Source organism: Lissotriton helveticus, chromosome 10 (assembly GCF_964261635.1).
Source record: "Lissotriton helveticus chromosome 10, aLisHel1.1, whole genome shotgun sequence".
Lineage (NCBI taxonomy): Eukaryota > Metazoa > Chordata > Amphibia > Caudata > Salamandridae > Lissotriton > Lissotriton helveticus.
This window is the reverse complement of record NC_136071.1, coordinates 709047537-709061475: the sequence shown is the minus strand read 5'-3', so window position 1 is coordinate 709061475 and position 13939 is coordinate 709047537. Positions and strand designations below refer to the sequence as shown.

The 13939-nt window shown below is 49.5% G+C and overlaps 1 protein-coding gene across 4 annotated transcripts in view; it reads right to left on the bottom strand.

The window, feature by feature from the left end:
- Positions 1–13939, bottom strand: part of RBM33 (RNA binding motif protein 33) — a 667388-nt gene that overhangs the window by 298889 nt on the left and 354560 nt on the right. For all 4 annotated transcript variants that reach the window (XR_013601648.1, XR_013601647.1, XM_078663257.1 and 1 more), the window contains exon 11: positions 13561–13693. Coding sequence is in view for 2 of the 4 variants with exons in the window: in XM_078663257.1 (XP_078519383.1) it covers positions 13561–13693 (133 nt within the window). In the remaining 2 variants the exon portion in view is untranslated. The remainder of the gene's footprint in view (positions 1–13560; positions 13694–13939) is intronic.

Below are 13939 nucleotides of genomic sequence, written 5' to 3'. Positions count from 1 at the left end.
AACAACCAGTGAAGGAAACAAGGGGGATCCAGCAGCTATTTAGCTAGATCTGGCCCAGCCTCAGTGAAGTATGCTGACTTTGCCCCGATGTAGTTTGCTGTCACCAGAGCACAGAGCCTCACCAGCACTGTGCCTGCTTTGAGTTCTAAACAGCGGGGAATGAAGAAGGCAGTGCTTAATCTGTAAAATAATAAGTGCCAGGGCTCTGACCAGGAGGCCACTGCAGATTGCACCACCCATTGCTCCCGTCATCGCTGTCAAAATGAATATGCTACTTACCAGTATGCATCTGTTCTTGGCATGTAGGGCTGCTAACATTCATATCTGTTGCATTAGATCGCCGCCTAGTGTTGGGTCCGGATGATCGCACATTGTTGTCCTGGAAGAGTCTTCGAAGTATCCTGAGATAGGTGGCTCCTCCCCTGGACTACAGTGCGCATGGGCATCGGCTCCATCCCCAGATTGTTTTTAGCCATTGTGGCAGAGATGGAGTGAAATAGTGTAAAGGATGTCCATGCTAATGATTGAATGCAAGAATATGTCTGCAGCTGCGACAGGCACCGGGGAGGAGGGTGGGCGATATGAATGTTAGCAGCCCTACATGCCAAGAACAGATGCATACTGGTAAGTAGCATATTCAGTTCGAGGCATGTGGGCTGCTAAATTCATATCTGTTGCATAGAATACATAGCAGTCCCTCCATTAGCGGCGGTTGCCCGTGCCAGCTGCAGAAACTTGAAAAAGTGTTTTGAGAACAGCCTGTCCTACAGCCGCTTGCTGTTTGGAATGCACATCAACACAGTAGTGTTTTGTAAAGGTATGTGGTGTAACCCACGTGGCTGCTCTGCAAATGTCTTCTAAAGGAATGTTCCCCAGGAAAGCCATAGATGCCCCCAATTTGCGTGTGGAGTGCGCCCTTGGGGGTATCGTTAAGGTACGTTTAGCCTTTTGATAACAGATTTGGATGCACTTAACAATCCACCTGGCTATTCCTGCTTTTGAAATTGGGTTGCCCTTGTGCTGTGGCGAGAAGGCAACAAATAGCTGTTTTGTTTTCCTAAAGTGTTGTGTCCTGTCAATGTAGTACATCAACGCCCTCCTGACATCCAAAGTATGAAGCATTCTCTCCGCCACCGTTTGTGGGTTTTGGAAGAATGCAGGCAAGTCAATAGTTTGGTTGAGATGAAACTGTGACACCACCTTCGGAAGGAATTTGGGGTTAGTACGCAGTACTACCCTATTTGGATGAATCTGAATGAATGGCTCTTGGGTTGTGAGCGCTTGCAGCTCACTAACACGCCTCAGTGACGTAATAGCTATGAGGAAAGCTACTTTCCACGTTAGGAACTGGAGTTCACATGAGTGTAATGGCTCAAAAGGTGGTCCCATCAGCCTGGTGAGGACCACATTGAGGTTCCACACCGGAGCTGGCGGTGTTCTTGGGGGAATGACTCGTTTCAGGCCTTCAAGAAAGGCTTTAATGGCAGGCACTCTGAAGACTGAGAGATGCTGCCTGTTCTGAAGATAAGCTGCTATGGCGGATAGATGTATCCGAATGGACGTGTACGCTAGATTGCACTTGTAAAGATGCAACAGATAGCAAATGATGTTAGGGATAGATGCATCTAGTGGGTTGATGTTATTGGCTGTACAGTAAATGACAAAACGCTTCCATTTTGCAGCATAGCACGCTCTGGTAGTCGGCTTTCTTGCCTCCTTGATGATGTCCATGCATTCTGGAGGTAGGTGAAGGTATCCAAACTCTAGGACTTCAGGAGCCAGATCGCCAGGTTGAGCTGTTGCGGATCTGGATGCTGAATGTCTCCATGGTTCTGCGTCAAAAGTCTGGGCGTGAGGCGCAGCCTTTGATGCGGCACCACCGAGAGTTCGAGAAACGTGGTGTACCATGCTTGGCGCGCCCACGTTGGAGCAACCAGGATGAGAGTCATCGAGTGCTGCCTTAGTTTTCTTGCCACCAGCGGGATCAGAGGGGCTGGCGGAAAAGCGTACGCAAATCTGCCTGACCAGTTCATCCATATCGCATTCCCCTGCGACTGCGGGTGAGGGAACCTGGCGGCAAAGTGTTGGCATTTTGCGTTTTCGTTTGTGGCAAACAGGTCTATCTCCGGATGACCCCACTGCTGGAAGTACGGTCGGAGAACAGAGGGGTGTAACTCCCACTCGTGCATTTGATGGCTGTATCTGCTGAGCAGATCCGCCATCTGATTGTCCTTGCCGGGGAGGTGTTCTGCCATGAGGAAAATGTTCCTCTGAATGGCCCACTTCCACATGCTCTGAGCCAGATGAGACAGCTGTGGCGAGTGTGTGCCCCCCTGCTTTTGAATGTAGTACATCGCGGTCATGTTGTCCGTCCGGACTAACACTACCTTGTTGCACAGATGTACATTGAAGGACTTGAGCGCCATGAAGATTGCCATCAGTTCTAGATAGTTGATGTGCATCTTCTGTTGCTGCGTCGTCCATAGTCCCTGCACCGTGTAAGTGAGCAGATGAGCTCCCCATCCCTGGAGAGATGCGTCCGTTGTCAGGATAATCTGTGGCACTGGGTCCTGGAACAGTCGGCCCTTGCAAAGGTTGTGTGGAGTCCACCAATGCAGAGAGTCGTATGCCCGACTGGTCACCAACACTAGGTCTGTTAATTGTCCCTGAGCCTGTGTCCACTGATTTGCTAAGCACTCCTGGAGCGGACGCATATGTAAACGTGCGTGAGGGACTATGAAGATGCAGGAGGCCATCATGCCAATCAACTGCATGAACACTCTCGCTGGAAGCGAGTGTTGTGGTTTGAACTTTTGGATTAGAGACCGCATGCTGTCTATCCTGACTTGGTTTGGCTGAGCCATGGCCGTCAGGGTATTGATCGTCGCACCTAGAAACTGCCGGACATGTGCCGGCTGAAGATGCGACTTTGGGTAGTTCAACGAGAAGCCCAGATCGTGAAGGAGGCGAATGGTAGTTGACATGTCCGCGGCGCACTGTTGTTCCGACTTGGCTTGAACGAGCCAGTCGTCCAGGTAGGGGTAGACATGGATGTTCCGCCTCCTGAGGTGCGCCGCTACCGTCGCCAGACACTTGGTAAACACTCTTGGGGCTGTGGTCACCCCGAAGGGTAGGACCTTGAACTGGTAATGCTTGCCGTGTATAGTGAACCTGAGGTATTTTCTGTGGGACGGGTGTAGTGGAATGTGGAAATATGCATCCTTGAGGTCTAAGGTTGCTAAGAAGTCCCCTTGGTTTAACAAGGGAAGAATCTGTTGCAGTGTAAGCATATGGAAATGTTCTGACAGTATATACAGGTTGAGGGGACGCAGATCCAGAATGGGTCTGAGAGATCCGTCCTTCTTTGGAATAAGGAAGTACAGGGAATACACCCCCGTGCCTTCCTCCTCCACTGGCACGAGCTCGATTGCGCCTTTTTGCAGCATCACCACCACTTCCTGCTGCAATAAGTGCAAATGCTCTGCGGACATAGGCCGTTGCCTTGGTGGAATGTTGGGTGGAGTGGACTTTAACTCTAGACAATAACGTACTGGACAAGTTGTCGTACCCACCTGTCTGTGGTGATGTTTGTCCAGACTGGCAGGAACTGCTGGAGTCTCCCCCCGACAGGTGTTAAATGGTCGGGGGGCAGTGACAGAGAGTCACTGTTTGTTTGGGGCAGAGGAGCGGGAATTGTTGTTTCCTCTGCCACGCCCCTTGTTGCTGTTTCCTCGATAACCCCCTTTGTTCTGCTTGGGGTACGAGGACTGTGCTCCACCTCTGGAGAACTGTGACTGTTGACCCATCTGTCCTCTGGTGGCTCCACGTGCACCTGAGCGACGAAAAGTGTTGCCCCTGAACTGTTGTGATTGTAGGACCCCCATAGACTTAGCAGTTTCGTTGTCTTTCTTAATCTTTTCGAGGGTGGTGTCAACATCAGGACCAAACAGTCTATCAGGATTGACGGGCTGATTGAGTATGGTTGTTTGGATGTCCGGTTTAAACCCCGATATGCGGAGCCATGCCTGTCGTCTCAGCATGATGCTAGTGTTAATAGCCCTAGCTGCTGTGTCTGCGGCATCAAGTGCACACTTTATGGCTGCGTTAGAGATTAGTTTTCCCTCCTCTATAAGCAGTCTGGTAGCCTCTTGAAACTGCGGAGGCAGGTGTTGTAAAACTTGCTCTAGGGTGTCGTAATGCGCCCTATCATAACGTGCCAATAGTGCCTGTGTATTGGCAATACGCCAGAAATTGGCAGCCTGCGCAGCTACCCTTTTTCCCCCTGCCTCCAGCACTTTTGACTCCTTGTCCGGGGGAGGAGCTTCACCCGTTGTTTGGGAGTTCGCCCGTTTGCGGGCATTTGCGACCACAAGGGAGTCAAGAGGCAACTGTCCCCGAATGTATGCAGGGTCTGCCGGGGCTGGTCTGTACTTCTTCTCGATGCGTGGATTGACCACCCTCGCCCTGGTGGGTTCTTTAAAGATGTCCGCAGCATGTTTAAGGACCCCTTTGAGCATAGGCAGTGTCTTTACTGTCCTTTCAGAGACTGAAAAAGTGTCAAATAGAAAGTCTTCTTCTACTGGGTCAGCATGCATGTCCACATCATGATTAGCAGCTGCCCGTTCAATGAGTGCATGAAAACCTGCAGAATCTTCTGTTGGGGATGCACGTGCACTGAAAGGCTGTTGGTCTTGCCCCACATCCTGGGTGCCTTGGTCACCTATGTCGTCATAGGAATCTTGCTGTGCATCGGGTTCATTGACGGGGAAAGTGTATTGGTCATCTTCTCCATATCCCTCACCCTCAGAGTGGTCTGGGGAAGGTGTTGGGCTCCTTCTAGGGGGAGGCTGAATAGGTTCTATCAGGGCCGAAGCGTCCTGAGCAAGCTTTTTCTTCTTCAGTGGGATAACATAGGAGTCCACTGGTTGCGAAGTGATCTTTCTTTTGTAAAGGGTTAATTTGCCCATGTCTGCGTCGATAAAACGCTCAGAATCTTCTCCTGAGTCGAGTAGTCGACCTGTTAGTGCTCCAGACGTTGACGATTCCGATGTCTTTGGCGCCGTTTTTGGCGTAAAGGCCTTCGGAGCCTCCTTGGGCGGCAGAAGGAAGAGAAGTTTACCAGCAGGCTTCGCCGGCAAGTCCATCGGCTTCTGGTGCGATGGCATCGGAGCCGACGTCGTAGATGCCTTCTCCCGAATTCTCTGTAGTGAAGCGGTGATGGGGGACGCGTCACTCACAGCGGCACTTGGCGCCGACGAGGAGGCCTTCTTCTTGCCCTCGGATCCGACATCTTGTTGGCCCTTCTGAGTCCTAGACGTGGACGCTGCAGCCGTAGACACAGAGTCCTTGGACCGATGTGTTGAGGTTCCAGCTTTCGATCCGTGAGATTTTGCCTGCTCCGTCTCCACCACGCGCCCGACTAACGACGTCCCAGTCGGAACCGGAGTCTTGTCGCCAGCTGTGGCGGGCTTTGAAGGCGTCGCATCGGTCGATCCGTGCCAAACTCCCTTCTTAGAGGAAACCTCTTCTGTCGACGATGTCGACACTGTCGAATCAACAGTTTTCTTCGACTTCTGTGGACCGGAGGCCGACGGAGTCGATGAGGCAGCAGGTTTCGGTTTCTTTGGTGGAACGGCCGCCATCTTAGGGACGCTCGAATCCGTAAGTTTCGGTTTCGGGTCGGCCATGTTAGGTGTAGTCGATACCGTCGGTTTTAGTTTCGGTTTCGCTACGGGCAGCACAGCAAGTATGTCCGTGGCCGGGCCTGAAGGCGGGGCCGTGGCTTGCGGTACGGGGTCTTGGGTAAGGCCGACTGGCGATCCCGTGACCCGAGCCTGATCCGCATAACCCTCGGGGCATAGCTCATCACCCGAGCTATCTTCCGCGGCCCCATAAACTTCTTCGACGTCCCCTACCTCGTCGACGTATTCAAGGCCTTGACCCACGACTCCATCGCCGTCTTCCGGATCTGCCTCGATGTCCGTCGCGGGCGGTGAAATTTGAAGATGATGGCTCCGGCCCTCCTCCTCTTGGTCGCCGAAGATGTTTTCTGGATCCGGGGCCGCTTGTCTGGCCTCAAGGCGCACCGCGCGCCGAAGCTTGAGAGTCTTTTTTGACCTGAATCTGGAGCAGGCCTTGCAGTTGTCCTCGTTGTGGTCCGGCGAGAGGCACTTGTTACAGACCGGGTGCACATCGATATGTGGGTATTTCGACCCACAGACGGGACAGTATTTAAACGGGCTCCGCTCCATGCTGAAAAGTTGCGGTCGTGTTGCGATGAGAAGGCCTCGATGTCCGAAGAGTGATACGACTCCGTAGAATCCGACTCAAAGAGACGGAAGAACTCAAGACCGTGCGCAAACAATACCGACGCGATGAAAGTAAGGCCTTTTGGCCGTAAAAAGCTAGTTTTTCTCGGTTCCGACAGAGAGACGTCGAGACCGCATCCGAACCCAATGGCGGAAAAAAACAATCTGGGGATGGAGCCGATGCCCATGCGCACTGTAGTCCAGGGGAGGAGCCACCTATCTCAGGATACTTCGAAGACTCTTCCAGGACAACAATGTGCGATCATCCGGACCCAACACTAGGCGGCGATCTAATGCAACAGATATGAATTTAGCAGCCCACATGCCTCGAACCAACTAATAACCATCTCTGTCGCCTGCAAGTCCGACAGTTGAGATTATTCCAGGTCTCCAAAGCTAAAGGAATGGCTGGGGAGGCAGGTATTAGTAATGTTGTAATGTGTATTGTATTTATAAACACCCATTGTAATGCTCATTCTCTAAATTAGATGAGCTGCGCAACCATGTGGCAGACTGTCATAAGTGCAGTGTTGACAATTTAGTGCCAGTGCCGAGCATGGAACCCAATTAAGTGGCGGTGCCGAGATTTGGAAACCACCAGCTCAAATTAAGCACTGGAAGAAAGCCTTGTATTTTTAATTCCAACTGGGCCCATTACAAAATGCCCCACTTAAAGTGGTATCCATATGCCTTTGAGTTTCATACTGGCTGAGAGCTAGAGTTTCAAACATTGATACCAATGCAATAGAGAAAACAAAGACACTCATCTTTTCACTTCACAAGTGCTTAAGATCTACACTTTGATTTGGAGACACGAGTTTGACGATTTCAACACCTGTATAGGAACCTGCCTCTGTATATGATAGCCACCAGGTGGTTATTTCGTACACAGAGTGCAGGGGTTGCCCAAGTGTACAGGGCTCAATGTAAAACCCACAGTGCTCTATTCGTGGTGGTGTGGGCAAGCAGCCTTAGGCCGAACACAGAGGAGTGTAAGGCATTTATTGCTCAACAGTGATTATTAATGGGCACACGACTCAAGAAGGAGAGCCAGACCAATTTTTCAATATTATTCTTTGCTTGTATCTTATTTTAAGACCAAGATCTTTGCAGTAAGTTAAGTACATTTTTTAATAAAAATACTTTGGAAATCGACTCGTAGAAACTTTCAGCACAGTTCAATGTGCTGAAATTTTCCTACGGGATAAAACAATATTGTGGTAAAACAGATAAGTAAAGCACTTACAATTTCATCTTCAGGACCGAAAGTCAGCAAGGGGCCACGTTCAGGTGAGTACCAAAACTGCATCACCAGCGGCACACGAGCTGCCAGGTGCAGAAGTCAAATTAGGAGTTTGACCCAATGCTTTTCAATGGAGACAAGGGGTGCCTGGAGCCACACCACTTGCAGGTATGTAGATCGTTTGCAGGGGAAAGCTTTGGAGGTTAGCACCACACAGGTGGCCACAAAGAAGCACCAAACATACACCACCAGCGGCACAAGGGCGGCTGGGTGAAGGGTACAAAATCAGAGTAGGGCGCCCAATGCTTTTCTTTGGAGATTCTTCAGTTGGCAAACAGGCCACAGGCATTTCACCGGAGGTTGAGCCTGGGTAAGTAGAGATGTGGAGTGATGTGGGCGCTTAATCGGTTCAGCTCACCAAGGCCCAAGGGCTTCGGGGGCAGGGGTGCCTTTCGACGTCGGAGTCTCCTTACTAGAGCCAGTCACGGTTGTGTGAGCCTTTGGATTCAAACTGTAGGCGCTGCGGTGGAGATCAGGATAGGCCAGCCAACGCTGGACACAAGGTCAGTATCGCTGGGAAGACTTCACTGCACATGTGAGCCACTCAGACTCGGTCTGTGAGCATTAGGTGCAAAGTGGGCAGGAGGCTCGGATCCACCGGGATCCGGGGTCCTTGGAGTTTGTTTCTTCTTGGACAGGTCTGCTGTCCACGGGAGATTGTTGTAGGAAGGTGGATACCTGACTATGGTTACCCCAGATTTTTTTCCTTGTGTTTAGCTGGTTTTCGACTTAGTTGGCCTGGGATCCTGCTAATCAGGGCCCCAGGCTATCTGCTCTCACTGTAAAATGTACTCCATGTACTGATATTGGGTCACCTTATGAGCCCCTGTATAGTGTACCATAGGTACCCAGGGCATAGGTGCACCCAAGGCCTTCCAGGGGCTGTAGCATATCTTTTGCCACCCCTGGCTGGCCATCCTGACACAACTGGCTGATCACTCAGCTGGGGCAAGGTCGTGTAATCACCCCTTGCTTAGATATAGTATTCCTATATCTAACCTTATATCTAGACACATATCCACCTATAAGTCACTCCTATGGCAGGCATTAACAATCCTGAAGGCAGAGTGCTTGGTTTTATGTAAGATGGTGCTCTAGCATGAGCTGAGCCTGTCTGCAGCTTTCCGAACCATGTCCTTATAGCTGTTCCAGGATATAGCCATACCATATACTCTTAAGTGCATTATGAACCTCGCGGTTAAATGCTAACTTTGGTTTGGCTTTATCAAAACATGTCGTGTAAGGTGTCATACGCTTTGGAATACTACCCCCTCGCCAGTTCTGGCGACGGGGGTAGCATTCCACCCTTCTAGAGGGAGAAGACATGTTGTTCCTACTAATCTCGGTTAAAGTTAACCAGAGCCTCAGCATTACAAGATGGATGCTGCTGCCACAGACACAAGTTTGACCTCCTGCTGCTGGGAGTCCTTCCAGCGAAGGAGGCTTGGACAATAGGTTTCCTGTCTTGGGAGGTGTGAGCACCACCCCAGACAGGCCATAGTGTATTGGAGCAGGGAGGGCTGAATGAAATGAGACACTGCCTGGGGCACACAAGGTGTCCCATGCATAGTCCAGTTCAAACCGGTGCTGGGGCACTCCAGCCCCAGCTCTGATGCGAAACTGGACAAAGGGAAAGGGGTGTAACCACCCCCTTCCCTGGTCCCACCCATAGGGGGGGACCTAGCAGGTAATCCAGCCCCTAAATTTGGTATATAGGTAGGAGCTGAGTCCCAAGACTTTAGATTCATCCTGACTGAAACTTGAAACGAAACTCTGGACCTTCGACGTTCTACTTTAAGATAGAAGACTGATGAATCTCCCTTGTGGTCAAGGAGTGACCACCCTGTGCAAGCAGGCACCACCAAGCTTTCAACGGTTTGCTTTGTCCACGCTCCCAACTGAGTCCGAGCACAGAGCCTGACAAGACCCGGACTTCCAGACTTCCAACAGCCCGATCCACAGTCACAGCAGAGCTGAGACCCGTGGAGGCGACGAGAGACGTGGGAGCGGCCATCTTGGAAAGCCAGCGAATTGCTTTTCGTGCAACTTCAGAGGCACCCTTGGAAGTTGTGCATTGGGGATTGAGAAGCCCCAGCCCGAGCACCAACTGCACCGAAGATCAGCCCTCCACACTCCACGAGTTCTGCGTGGGGCCCTTTTGCATTTTCCTGCTCGACGCGTCTGTCCGGTCACTTGCCCGTTGGCTAGTGGCCTCTGTGACGACGAACCCTTTGATTTACACCGCTGGTCTGGTTACTCCAGACTGGCCCCTGCTTCCCTGAAAAGGAGAAGCCCATCAGACCTTGCTGGTCTGATCCAAAAGCCATCTTCGATTCCTGCGTGGGTTGCCTTTGCCAAGGTTTGTTGACTCCAATCCGGAAGCCGACACCGCCGACAGAGAGCCTTCGTGGGACAGTCAGTATCCAGCTCTTGGTCATCGTCGACACCTCCTGGTCCAAGTGGTTGCAGAGACAAGCTTCACAACATCACCTGATTGCTTCGCGACATCGCCTGGTTCCTTCCTGGTTCCGTCCTGGTCACTGGCTAGTGACCCAGACTCTGTCCCCTCTGCTTTCAGGTACTTTTCATCCTCGATCCGCCCTTGGATCCAACTGGACACTTCCCTCCTGGTCGCCTGCAGCATCTTTCTTCAAGGCTCCATAGGATTCAGCGACGAAACCCGACACACTTTGACACCTATGCACCCTCCTCCTGTGGGTGAGGTAACGCGAGTACTTCGGTGCTCCTGTGGGTATTTACTATCCTAGTGTCTAACTTTCAAGTAGCTTTCTCCTTGTCCATCCGGAAGTGACCTAAAAGAACTAGTTTCCATTTCTTTCGTTCCCATTATAACTCTATGGTAACTTGCGTGCGTGTAAAGACACTGCACGCGAATCCCGTGGGCCTCCTGCTCCCTATCCTTTGGTAGTACAGCGTAGCCCCAGCGATTCTCCAGGCCCTAGGCCTATCCTTTGTTCGTGACGTGGTTCTTATACCACTATTTTAGTATATGGTTCGAAGTGCCCCTAAGGCTTTACTGTATTTTGTGCAACTTATTGTATTTTAATTGAGTATCTTGTTATGTGCTGGTGCCTCTGACCTCATAAAGAGTTCAGAGGATTGTGTTAGAAATAAATACATATATATATTTTGATATACAACCTGTGTGGTGTCCTTTCACTTGGTATTAAAGGGGTTACATATGGTAAAACAGCTGGCTTCACATGCCCTCTTGAGTTTAGCCTAAGACTGCTTTGTCCATGCTACCACTAGGATAGCTGGTCTATAAGGTTGACTTTACAACCATCACCATAAGGGTTGTTTGGACTGGTGCAAGGTGCTCACTAGAATAGTGAACATCATATACCAGGCCAACTTCTCACATGAGTCTTATTCAAAGGCAGCAGTCCTCCCAAGGTTTTCACAGGTCGCTGGCTGCAAGACAGGTTGCAGAAGCTGGAGACAGGCCGGTACGGCAGGGGCCAAAGCAGTACTTGTCTTCAGTCTTCTCTGCAGAGATGTCTTCTCTCTTCTTAGGTCGTTGCAGATCTAGTTGCTCAGGTTGGGGAAGCCTCCTAAATACTAAAATTTGTTTTCTCTCTTTTTATTAAGAGTAGTAGTAGGTAGGGCCAATAGGCACCTTAGCAGGTGTGACTACACCCACTATTATGCCACCCTCCAGGGAAGGGGGCATAGACCTACCACTCATTGGAGGGGTCTCCTCATCTTCAAGATGGAAGGGACAGGAAAGTGTGCTTAACTTCGCCTCCTCCACCAGACGGGTTGAGTTGGCAAAGGTGGGCACACTTCCTAGCCTTTCTATGTTTTACCGCCAGTTTCCCCCCCAAAGTGGGGGTGTAAACTGGGGGCTGCCATCTGCTGCTAGCAGCAGAGGTTGGGGGTTGCATACAAAGGCGGCAGGACTTTGAAGCTTCCCCTTCAAGCAGTTGCCCATCCTAAGGGAGGAGGTTTGACACCTCCGCCAAGGATGTGCATTGTTTCTGGTCCAAGAGAGCAGAGGCTCTCCACCAGGGGTCCAGAAACATGTCTGGTGGTGGCTGCCTAAAGCCAGTCAGAGACCACACCAAGGTTGGCAGGTTTTCAGGATGACCCTCTGAGGTGCTCTCGGAGTAGATGTTTAAATAAATCTCACACTGCCATCAGTGTGGACTTATTACAAGATGATGTTTGGTACCTAACACCCTTGGGTTCAGTGAAACCATCATGGTGCTGTGGAACTTGAGTTGACATGTTACCAGCCCTTTCACTCTTCCCTGGCACTTGCAATATTAGGGGATAGACCCAAATACTGTGGGGGCATATCTGCTAATGAAGATATGCCCACACCTGGGATATGGTGCACCCTGCCATAGGTAGGACCTGCTAGTTGGTTGACTTACCTATGTCTTATGCAGTGCTAGCTGGCATAGCACACAGGCAGTGTGCCATGTCGACATAGTTCTTTTTTCACCTAACAGGAGCATGTCAGCTGCAAGGGCAGTGGCGTGGTCCTAGTGAGGGGTCCCCAGCGGACCCTCTTCAGCCTCCAGGACCTAGGTACCTAGGGTACCACTTACTAGGGACTTACAGAGGGGCAGAAGTACCAATTGTGGACATGTTTTCTAGGGAAAGAACACTGGTACTGGGAACATGGACAGCAGGGACCCAGTACTCTACAAAGTTGCATCAAAAGCCAGGTAAAAAGTGGGGTAATACTGCAACAGAACCCCATTTTCTCACACCCTGTAGAGAAGAGATGTAAAAATGCCAGAGCTTCATGTCAGTCTATATGAATAATTACATTACTAACCATATAACTAGCACTTCAAAATATGTATTTAAGTGTGCGGCTCATCCCAATGTAGTGCAACAGAGGGCTTTTACATCACACAGATATTATACAGAGGTAATGAATCATGCAAGTATGTAAGTCAATACATAAGAAATTTTGGATATGCCAAGGAATGTTACATGGTGTAATAGTCGCATATCCATACTTGTAAGCATTACATGTGAATAGTGAGTAGTCCAGAGAAACACAAAGTCAGAAGTGGAACCGCTGCATTCTACAGAATGCAGCGGTTGAGGTGGTCTGTACTGAAGTCTTTATCACTGGCCAAATAAACGGTTTTTAGCAGCCTCTGAATAATGAAACATTGAGAAAAACCAGTAACATTCTACAACTCTACCTTGCAGTTTGAATACAGCTCCTTGATGCTGGTCTGTAACTTCCAGTGCTTTACGACAAGGATTGTCATTTATGTTCTTTAGGTATCAACTATCACTGTGACAAAAACAGTAACCCACGGTGCTAATTACATAAAATAAAAATCAGTGATCTGCGTGTTACAAGTTATGCTTAGCAGCAGGCCCATTAACCCGGCATCATATTTCATGGTGAGTCACATGTGACAATACCACGCAATGAGCTCTCCAGCAAGCGCATTAACCAGTATAGGTATCTTAGCGTTATTATACCCTGGAAATCACTGGTGCACAAAGATCTCTACAGCAGGTAATTGAATCTTTATGGTATTTTAAAATGCAGCTTGTTTGCCATCAGAAGAGTAAGCCAGTTTTAGTAATATGTGTCCCTATTGTCAATTTAATTGGAGCAGAGCATTTACAAAATAAACGTTTAAGCTCAATGCCAGACTCCATCCCCTGTCTGCTGCCACACCTTGAACCTCAGCTGATGTTACTCTCGATTTATTTTTTCCCCATTTCCAAAACCAGTAACACTCCTGTCACCATCTCTATTCTAAGTCCTATCTTTGTAAAACACTTCTAAAAGCAGTCATTTGTGGAGGACGAAATTACTGTTAACAGATTAAAATATTTTAGCAGATAGCAAACGTCAAAAAATATAGCACCATTTCTACATAGTATACATTGCTCCTCAAAAACTGTGAAATGTTCTGCGAAACCCATCACACCTCCAAGACTTACCTCCAATGAAAAACTGATCCCTCTCTTGAACAGGGGGAGGGCTTCTCCAATGATCTGGAGGAGGAAGTCTTGGTCCTTGGTTTAGATTTCCAGTAATATGAGGAGGAGCATGCGGTGGAAAATCAGGTGGACCCTGGTGTAAAACAGTGAAAGAAAAAGAAAAACCATTAGGAAAAAAACTTAAAATTAAGGTCAACCTCTGCTTAAAGGGCATTCTAGACAACCTAATGGCTTCATAGAACTCTGAGAAAGTTGAGCTATACTAGGGTCCAATTGCGGACTGACCGGTTCGGTCATTACTTCAGCCCATTATGAAGCAGTTGAACCACCTCTTCTACACACAGAAAGGCAACTATAGCAGCTACACAAATGCAAATGA